The sequence below is a fragment of the Mizuhopecten yessoensis genome, unplaced genomic scaffold (assembly GCF_002113885.1).
Source record: "Mizuhopecten yessoensis strain PY_sf001 unplaced genomic scaffold, ASM211388v2 scaffold4307, whole genome shotgun sequence".
Taxonomy (NCBI): domain Eukaryota; kingdom Metazoa; phylum Mollusca; class Bivalvia; order Pectinida; family Pectinidae; genus Mizuhopecten; species Mizuhopecten yessoensis.
The window spans coordinates 32,094-43,271 of NW_018405480.1; the positions used below are offsets into that span (position 1 = coordinate 32,094).

Genomic DNA, 11,178 nt, shown 5'->3' on the forward strand with positions numbered 1-11,178 from the left:
AGACACAAACCCTGGTGTGTTGGTATGTATACAGAGATTTAATATGGCTACCAACATCACTGACAACCTGTATCAGACACAAGCCCTGGTGTGTTGGTATGTATACAGAGATTTAATATGGCTACCAACATCACTGACAACCTGTATCAGACACAAACCCTGGTGTGTTGGTTTGTATATATACATAGATTTATTGAAGGTATGGTATTCTGTTGTTGTCGGACAGATCATGCGCTGGTCTAACTGTGTATGCGCTACAACAGGTTGTGGGGAATTTTCATATAGGCTATATTTAGAAATCAATATCCACCAGATTACCAGTCTAAATAAGTTTTTGAGGACCGTTCAAGTGTATAGGATCCCGCCTATGTGAAAAACATTTTCAAGTATGAAATAAATGTTATTGAATAGCTGGGCCGTAGAATTATTGCTTGCTAATGTCTGATTCATTTGAAGTGTAGTAGGATGAGGAATAGTGATATTACCCTCGCTGGAGCTCGAACCTGCGACCCTTGGCTCTCCAACCCGATGCTCTACTGCTGAGCTAAAGGGAAATTCCCTACAGCTGACGCTTGTAAGGCAACCTAATCAATGCACATATTTTACACTATTTCCCCCTTTTTATACGCCCGTCAAATTTGACGGAAGTATTATGGTATGGGGTTGTCCGTCCGTCCTGCGTTAACTTTTGTTTGTCCGGCAATCTCCTCCTCCATTTATCGACCGATCTCTTTGAAACTTGGTATACATTATAATCATGATTCTCCCTTAAAAGAATTTTGATTAGGCAATGTTTCCAAAATCGATTGCCCTTTGTTCATTTCAGTATTTGATTTGATTTGATTCCTACCCCAACCCTAGGGGCCAGGGCGGGGCCCAAAAGGGAAAATTAACCAATATTTCAAAAATATTCTTCCTCAGACTCAGAGGTATTACAGTCATTTTCTCTGCATGGATGGAAAGATCATCAGGGGCTTTATTTAAATTGTAAATTTCAGGACCCCCGAGCTATCCGTTCTCCCTTGGGGAGGGGGTAAAGTTTACTATAGTTTATATAGGGAAACAACACTTTTGGGTATATTTTGACAATTTTCTGTTGGAAATTATTTTTACTTGGTCAGAATCATCCTTGGAGGAGGAAGATGGTTTTAAATTGTAAAATTGGGATTCCTACCCCAACCCTAGGGGCCAGGGCGGGGCCCAAAAGGGAAAATTAACCAATATTTCAAAAATCTTCTTCTCCAGACTCAGAGGTATTACAGTCATTTTCTCTGCATGGATGGAAAGATCATCAGGGGCTTTATTTAAATTGTAAATTTCAGGACCCCCGAGCTATCCGTTCTCCCTTGGGGAGGGGGTAAAGTTTACTATAGTTTATATAGGGAAACAACACTTTTGGGTATATTTTGACAATTTTCTGTTGGAAATTATTCTTACTTGGTGAGAATTTTCTTTGGTGGATGACGGTATCACATTGTAAACTTGGAATTCCTGCCCCATCCCCAGGGGTTAGAGCGGGGCCCCAAAGGGAACATTTACAAATATTTTCAAATTCTTATCCTTTGATGACATGACAAGTATTGTATTTCACTTAGTTTACATGCTGATTTCCACATCACATCTAAACAATAAAATAAAGCTACCAGTACCTATGATATAACTCAGGTGACCACTAAGGCCCTTGGGCCTCTTGTTTATAGCATGTCAGCTTACCACTCTTAGAATGATGCAGATCTTATTTCAATGGAAGAAAGTATATAACACTATGGCATTCGATGGTCGTATATTGTTCCGCCCCGCGGTACTCTTGTTCAATCATCAACCCAGGTTCTTTGACTCCCCACCAAGGGTTCTCCTACCTTGAAAGGGAAGGGTCAACGGCACCAGTTTGTAGTAGGTCGAGGAATAGTGATAAAGATATTGCCGTCGCTGGGGTCTTAACCCGCGACCCTTGGGTCTCCAGCTCGATGCTTTACCGCTGAGCAAAAGGGAAATTCCCTACAGCAGACGCTTGTGAGGCAAGCTAATCAATGCACATCTTTTACTGAAGTAAAATAAGATTTAAAGAAAACTCACCTAGAGAGAAAATTTACAGGAGTGTATTTCCAATTTAAAAGTTCACTCAAAAGGAAATGTATTTTGTTGTTAAACGTTGTTAAAAACTTACCATAAAAGTTCTATGAATTCCAGGTTTGTCTAACTGACCACTCACTGACCAAATCTACACTCTACCCAATCATCAGTGTAGATTATAACATGAACTGTTGTTATTTTCAGTGATTTAATGGACTCTCAGTTGGACAAAGATGGTGTGAGTTACCACGCAACATCTGTCATGGCAACAATGGTAATTGATCCAGCAAGAACCTGGACGATAAACACACCAGCACGCAGTGATGTATTGGTCAAAATAGTGGACACAGTGAACCGATGGGACCTTGACTCCAAAATGAAGATTAAGTACCGGTCAGTTGTTTCATTTGTCTAAACTGGTAATTATAGGAGTGGTATGTGTGTACATAGTGCTGAACCTACATATAGGAGTGGTAAGTGTGTACATAGTGCTGAACCTACATATAGGAGTGGTATGTGTGTACATAGTGCTGAACCTACATATAGGAGTGGTATGTGTGTACATAGTGCTGAACCTACATATAGGAGTGGTGTGTGTGTACATAGTGCTGAACCTACATTAGAGGAGTGGTGTGTGTGTACATAGTGCTGAACCTACATATAGGAGTGGTATGTGTGTACATAGTGCTGAACCTACATATAGAAGTGGTATGTGTGTACATAGTGCTGAACCTACATATAGAAGTGGTATGTGTGTACATAGTGCTGAACCTACATATAGAAGTGGTATGTGTGTACATAGTGCTGAACCTACATATAGAAGTGGTATGTGTGTACATAGTGCTGAACCTACATATAGAAGTGGTATGTGTGTACATAGTGCTGAACCTACATATAGAAGTGGTATGTGTGTACATAGTGCTGAACCTACATATAGAAGTGGTATGTGTGTACATAGTGCTGAACCTACATATAGAAGTGGTATGTGTGTACATAGTGCTGAACCTACATATAGAAGTGGTATGTGTGTACATAGTGCTGAACCTACATATAGAAGTGGTATGTGTGTACATAGTGCTGAACCTACATATAGAAGTGGTATGTGTGTACATAGTGCTGAACCTACATATAGAAGTGGTATGTGTGTACATAGTGCTGAACCTACATATAGAAGTGGTATGTGTGTACATAGTGCTGAACCTACATATAGAAGTGGTATGTGTGTACATAGTGCTGAACCTACATATAGAAGTGGTATGTGTGTACATAGTGCTGAACCTACATATAGAAGTGGTATGTGTGTACATAGTGCTGAACCTACATATAGAAGTGGTATGTGTGTACATAGTGCTGAACCTACATATAGAAGTGGTATGTGTGTACATAGTGCTGAACCTACATATAGAAGTGGTATGTGTGTACATAGTGCTGAACCTACATATAGAAGTGGTATGTGTGTACATAGTGCTGAACCTACATATAGAAGTGGTATGTGTGTACATAGTGCTGAACCTACATATAGAAGTGGTATGTGTGTACATAGTGCTGAACCTACATATAGAAGTGGTATGTGTGTACATAGTGCTGAACCTACATATAGAAGTGGTATGTGTGTACATAGTGCTGAACCTACATATAGAAGTGGTATGTGTGTACATAGTGCTGAACCTACATATAGAAGTGGTATGTGTGTACATAGTGCTGAACCTACATATAGGAGTGGTATGTGTGTACATAGTGCTGAACCTACATATAGGAGTGGTATGTGTGTACATAGTGCTGAACCTACATATAGGAGTGGTATGTGTGTACATAGTGCTGAACCTACATATAGGAGTGGTATGTGTGTACATAGTGCTGAACCTACATATAGGAGTGGTATGTGTGTACATAGTGCTGAACCTACATATAGGAGTGGTATGTGTGTACATAGTGCTGAACCTACATATAGGAGTGGTATGTGTGTACATAGTGCTGAACCTACATATAGGAGTGGTATGTGTGTACATAGTGCTGAACCTACATATAGGAGTGGTATGTGTGTACATAGTGCTGAACCTACATATAGGAGTGGTATGTGTGTACATAGTGCTGAACCTACATATAGGAGTGGTATGTGTGTACATAGTGCTGAACCTACATATAGGAGTGGTATGTGTGTACATAGTGCTGAACCTACATATAGGAGTGGTATGTGTGTACATAGTGCTGAACCTACATATAGGAGTGGTATGTGTGTACATAGTGCTGAACCTACATATAGGAGTGGTGTGTGTGTACATAGTGCTGAACCTACATATAGGAGTGGTGTGTGTGTACATAGTGCTGAACCTACATATAGGAGTGGTGTGTGTGTACATAGTGCTGAACCTACATATAGGAGTGGTGTGTGTGTACATAGTGCTGAACCTACATATAGGAGTGGTGTGTGTGTACATAGTGCTGAACCTACATATAGGAGTGGTGTGTGTGTACATAGTGCTGAACCTACATATAGGAGTGGTAAGTGTGTACATAGTGCTGAACCTACATATAGGAGTGGTAAGTGTATACATAGAGCTGAACCTACATATAGGAGTGGTGTGTGTGTACATAGTGCTGAACCTGCATATAGGAGTGGTGTGTGTGTACATAGAGCTGAACCTACATATAGGAGTGGTGTGTTTGTACATAGTGCTGAACCTACATATAGGAGTGGTAAGTGTGTACATAGTGCTGAACCTACATATAGGAGTGGTAAGTGTATACATAGAGCTGAACCTACATATAGGAGTGGTGTGTGTGTACATAGTGCTGAACCTACATATAGGAGTGGTGTGTGTGTACATAGTGCTGAACCTACATATAGGAGCGGTAAGTGTGTACATAGTGCTGAACCTACATATAGGATTGGTAAGTGTATACATAGAGCTGAACCTACATATAGGAGTGGTGTGTGGGTACATAGTGCTGAACCTACATAAGAGGAGTGGTGCGTGTGCACATAGTGCTGAACCTACATATAGGATTTGTAAGTGTATACATAGAGCTGAACCTACATATAGGAGCGGTGTGTTTGTACATAGTGCTGAACCTACATATAGGATTTGTAAGTGTATACATAGAGCTGAACCTACATATAGGAGGGGTGTGTGTGTACATAGTGCTGAACCTGCATATAGGAGTGGTGTGTGTGTACATAGAGCTGAACCTACATATAGGAGCGGTGTGTGTGTCATGAAGAATATAACCCAATTATCTAGGGGGTCTCAATATTATAAGTCTGTATTTTAAATATGAAACTCCAATCTAGGGGTTCTCAACATTATAAGTCTGTAATGTAAAATATGAAACTCCAATATAGGGGTTCTCAATATTAAAAGTCTGTAATGTAAAATATGAAACTCCAATATAGGGGTTCTCAATATTAAAAGTCTGTAATGTAAAATATGAAACTTCAATCTAGGGGTTCTTAGTATTATAAGTCTGTAATGTAAAATATGAAACTCCAATATAGGGGTTCTCAATATTAAAAGTCTGTAATGTAAAATATGAAACTCCAATCTAGGGGTTCTTAGTGGTAAGTGTATACATAGAGCTGACCCTACATATAGGAGTGGTGTGTGTGTACATAGTGCTGAACCTACATATAGGAGCGGTGTGTGTGTAATGAAGAATATAACCCAATTATCTAGGGGTTCTCAATATTATAAGTCTGTAATTTAAATATGAAACTCCAATCTAGGGGTTCTCAATATTATAAGTCTGTTATGTAAAATATGAAACTCCAATCCAGGGGTTCTCAATATTATAAGTCTGTAATGTAAAATTTGAAACTCCAATCTAGGGGTTCTCAATATTTTAAGTCTGTAATGTAAAATATGAAACTCCAATCTAGGGGTTCTTAGTATTATAAGTCTGTAATGTAAAATATGAAACTCCAATATAGGGGTTCTCAATATTAAAAGTCTGTAATGTAAAATATGAAACTCCAATCTAGGGGTTCTCAATATTAAAAGTCTGTAATGTAAAATTTGAAACTCCAATCTAGGGGTTCTCAATATTATAAGTCTGTAATGTAAAATATGAAACTCCAATCTAGTGGTTCTTAGTATTATAAGTCTGTAATGTTAAATATGAAACTCCAATCTAGGGGTTCTCAATATTATAAGTCTGTAATGTAAAATATGAAACTCCAATCCAGGGGTTCTCAATATTATAAGTCTGTTATGTAAAATATGAAACTTCAATCTAGGGGTTCTCAATATTATAAGTCTGTTATGTAAAATATGAAACTCCAATCTAGGGGTTCTCAATATTATAAGTCTGTAATGTAAAATATGAAACTCCAATCCAGGGGTTCTCAATATTATAAGTCTGTTATGTAAAATATGAAACTTCAATCTAGGGGTTCTTAGTATTATAAGTCTGTTATGTAAAATATGAAACTCCAATCTAGGGGTTCTTAGCATTATAAGTCTGTAATGTAAAATATGAAACTCCAATCCAGGGGTTCTCAATATTATAAGCCTGTTATGTAAAATATGAAACTTCAATCTAGGGGTTCTTAGTATTATAAGTCTGTAATGTAAAATATGAAACCCCAATCTAGGGGCTGGGAGTTTACATTTACAATACAGTATGAATTAGTACTAGGACTCGCAGCGCCTTGCATATCTTAATAAAAATAACATATGAATTGTATATTGAAAATATTATCCCGGTTACATTATTGTAAAATATAACTTTGAATGGCAGATCTCTGCGACCAATCCTGGAGCTGATTGTGGAGTATGAGACACCAGAGGCCCAACTGTGGGCGACGTGGGCGCTATGTAACCTGACCCGGTCTAAAGGTGAGCAGTGTTCACTGTGTTTGAATCAACAACACACTGCAAAATTTTTTGTCAAATAAAACAATCTTAAACTAAAACTTCATACAAGGAATCAATCAGGAATTTTTCCCATTCTCTTGGGACATAAACAAGGAAAATTAATTGTACATTACATAAGCAAATAGATGTCAGTCATCTACCGTTTTAAAGGATCAACCCCAATATTTCCCATTTGATCCCTCTGAAGGCATTAAGGACCAAGTCTGGTCCCCATCCTATAATTTGGACCAGATCTGGCCCACTTGGCTTGCAAAAGTCCACCTTAAGACAATGCCAACTTTTTTTGGTAAAAAAATGCCAATAATACTTGCACAATTAACAATTAATCAGGTCTTAATTAATCATCTCTTATTATCCTGGAGAACCTGAAGAAATGCTGTGAAACATGTCCTCTTAAAACTACAGAATACAACTACGTAAAAATAGCAAAGTTTTGTAGATCATATGTTTGTGCAGTTATGAGCCAATCAGAAAGCTTGTTACTAAGACTATGTTGTTAGGAATACAGGTTACCTCTGTATCACTGTTTACAGCTGACCGATACTGCCCAATGCTGGAACTGGAGGGTGGTCTCTCCCTGTTGGAGCAGTTGATTGAGGATGAGCGTGTCCTTCCTAAAGCGGCCACACTTGCTACTATGTCCCTTCAGCAGTGCTCCAACTACAAACTTTCATTAGAGGAAAATAGCTCAGGAGAGAACCCTGTGGAATAACCGACATTAATCAATGCAGGAAGAGGTGTTGAATCGCTAGGTTTTTATAGTTGTGGCTCCCATAGCCCAGTGTGTTTACATTCTTATTGCCATACACCTATGGTCCCTTCCCTGTTTGAAACTCATTGTAGCAACTTCAAACTCTGATAACTTCACTTTCTTATAGAAAATGTTTTTACTTCATTGGATTCAATAGACAACTATAAACACATTATCTGAAGGTGATCACAGTTTCTCCCACCCTTTTAGGCTGGAAAAGATCAGCTTGTCACCCCCTAGGGGAGATAGCCTCATGCAGAATGGTGTGATCTAAGTCATAATAATAGTATGACGTCATGTCATCAATGCATTGCTGTCACATCAACAGTAGCAGACCATATGACGCAAGAATAGCACTACAGTGCTAATGTTATTATGTTACATGTATATGCGACAATAAATAAAGCCTCTTGACTCTTGACAACTTTGGATTTGCTGGAAAACATGAAAAAACGTTTATATTTCATGCAATGACCGCTTATTGCCTGATTTGTGAGTGAAACAGGATTGGAGAAAAACAATCATCCCCTACCTTAAGGGTGTGACAGAGAAATGGCAAAGCCTCGGGTAAGACAATCAAGAATATCCTCCCTCAGGTTGAAGATTTCTCTGTCACACCCTCAAGGTAGGGGAAGATTCTATTAATCTCCTCCTGAAGTAAGGATCAACACTTGGAAAGTTTCAATGATCAGTAGTCTATACACAACCCATACAGATAGTGTACCTGCAGCTCAGGTTTTGGTATCTCAGAATTGTTTATCATTTTTCAGCTCACCTGTCCAAAGAGCAAGTGAGCTTATGCCATGGCCTGGCATCTGTCGTCCATCTGTCCATCTGTCAACTTTTCCTTTTAAAAGCTGCCAGTCCTGAACACCTTAGTAGATTTTAACTAAAGTTGGCCTGGAGTATCCTCAGCTAAAGGGGATTCAATTTTGTTAAATGGAAGGTATTGCCCCCTCCCCTCGGGGGCTGAGGGGTTATAGCTGAAATTGAGGTAAATCATTTAAATTTATTCTCCTTCTGTACAAATTGAGGAATTTGAAACCATATTTAGTCTAGAACATCCTTTGGCAAGGGGAATTTACTTTAAATAATAATAATAATAATTGGAGGTTCTTATATACTGCTTTATCACAACCTAGTTTGTAGGTCGTCTCAAAGCGATTCACAAATTATTATCTGTGTTTATAGGGCCTTCGCAACCAGCCGCCAACATCTTTCTTAACTCCCTGGGAAGGATACAGCCGGTGCTGCCATTTCACGCTCACAGCTAGCATTCTACAATTCTAGCAGTTACCCAAACACATACTCATTTACAGCTGAGTACACTAGAACGAGTGGAGTAAAGTATCTTGCTCAAAGATACAACACAGTGTTGTGCCGTGACTCGAACCCGCAACCCTTCGGTCACGAGCGTGGCGTCCTACCACTAGACTACCCTGTCTCCTAAACAGAGGGAGTGGTCCCCCTGGGGGCCCAATAAGGGAAACTTAAGAAAATCTTTAAATTTCTTCTTCTGTACAAATGGAGGGATTTTAACAATTTTTTTGTCTAAATCATCCTTGAGCAAGGGGAACTCAATTTTGTATAAACAGAGGGTATGGCTATTCAGGGGGCAGAGGGGCTCGGTGAATAAGGGAGAACATAGGGGTAAATGTTTAAAATCTTCCTTCTTCTGGTCGAAAGAGGGGTTTGAACCAAATTTTGTCTAGAAAATCCTTCAGTAAGGGGAATTCATGTATGTATAAACAGAGGGATTTGACCCAAATTTGGTGTAGAGCACCCTTAGGCAAAGGGGACTCAATTTTGCATAAATTGAAGATATAACCTCCTTGGATGCTGAGGGGCGGGGCCAAAAACGGTAATTTGACCATATAGTCTAAAGCAACTTCTTTTCTGGACAAAGTGATGATTATCAACCACATTTGGTTTGAAGCATTCTTTGGTGGTTGAGAAATTGTACCAGTTGAAGGGCTGACCTCTGGGACTGACGGATTGAGCAAGAAGGAATTTTAACTTTGACATTATTGAGATCCCCACCCTAGCTATAACCATGTATACATTTGCAGGGTATCAAGAGACAAACACAATCATGATAGAATAATTAACCCTGGGGTCTGGCCCCACCCATAGGGACTTGATTTCTGTGTCATTACTTTGAAACAGTTGAGATCCCCACCCCATAACCATATATTCTATTGCTGATCATCAATTTGAGACGAACACAGTCATGATATTATTATTGACTCCGGGGTCTGGTTAAACCCCTAGGGATATAATTCTTCTGTCAAAACTTTGAAACAGTTGAGATCCCCATCCCATAGCCATATATACCTTTGCTAGGCATACAGATACAGGTGAGCGATACAGGCTCTCTGGGCCTCTTTTACCTGAGATGTTGACATTGGTATGTTGATGTTGTAATTGTTGAAAAGTGGCCCCAAAGGAAAATTAACCAATATTTAAAAAAATCTTCTTCTCAAGACTCAAAGGTACTACAGTCAATTTCTCTGCATGGATCAAAAGATCATTGGGGGCTTTATTTAAATTGTAAATTTCATTATCCCCGGGCCATCCATTCTCGCTTGGGGAAGGGGTAAAGTAGACTTTAGTTTATATAGGATACTGACACTTTTGGGGTATATTTTGTCAATTTTCAGTACTTGAGTAGGAAATTATTCAAACTTGATTGGAATGATTATGATGCCAGATGGCAATTAGACGGTATGAGAATATAATATACTGCCCCATCCCCAGGGGCTGGAATTGTTGGAAAATGGTTAATGGGGGAAAATGGTTAAAAGTTAAAAAAATCTTAATTGTAAATGTCATTATCTCCCAGGTCATCTGCTCTCCCTGTGGGAGAGGGTCTTATTTACTATAGTTTATATAGGGAAATAACACTTCTGACCATGGTATATCTTGTCCATTTTCAGCAAGAAATAATTCAAACTTGGTTGGAATAGTTATAATGAAACTAAGATCCTGACCTATCCCAGTGGTTGGCCAAAGAGGAAAATTGTCTAAATAACTATAGATATTATATTTCTCAATAGTAAAATAATTTATTTGAATAGTTTTTTTCAAGTTCTCATCGTTTGGTGACATGACAAGTATTAAATTTCACTTTATTTACATGTTGATTTCCACATCACATCTCAACAATGAAATTGAGCTACCAGTACCTATACTATAACTCAGGTGACCACTAATATAAGGCCCTTGTATTTCAATGTTGATATTGAATTTGTTGACATTTAGATGTTGACGTTGAGTTTGTTGACAAAAAGGTGGTTGATGGTGTGGAATTTACTTCAAGCATGATGTATTCCGACCCTAAAAGATCACTCTAACATGTTTATACATTTTGTGAAGCAGATAAGAAGTAATGTTAAATGCTTAGCAAACATTCTTCCTTTTTGTCAAAACCTTCCTGTTCTAAGAATCTGTAACTTTGTATGTATGGAGAACATGACATTA

At 38.6% G+C, this 11,178-nt stretch overlaps 1 protein-coding gene across 1 annotated transcript in view; it reads left to right on the top strand.

Annotated features, from left to right (window-relative positions):
* Positions 1–8,984, top strand: part of LOC110448798 (protein zer-1 homolog) — a 39,738-nt gene extending 30,754 nt beyond the window's left edge. Inside the window, exons 4-6 of the mRNA XM_021495243.1 lie at positions 2,278–2,466; positions 6,811–6,908; positions 7,481–8,984. Coding sequence (XP_021350918.1) covers positions 2,278–2,466; positions 6,811–6,908; positions 7,481–7,659 — 466 coding nt within the window. The 3' untranslated portion in view covers positions 7,660–8,984. The remainder of the gene's footprint in view (positions 1–2,277; positions 2,467–6,810; positions 6,909–7,480) is intronic.
* The last annotated feature ends 2,194 nt before the right edge of the window (positions 8,985–11,178 follow it).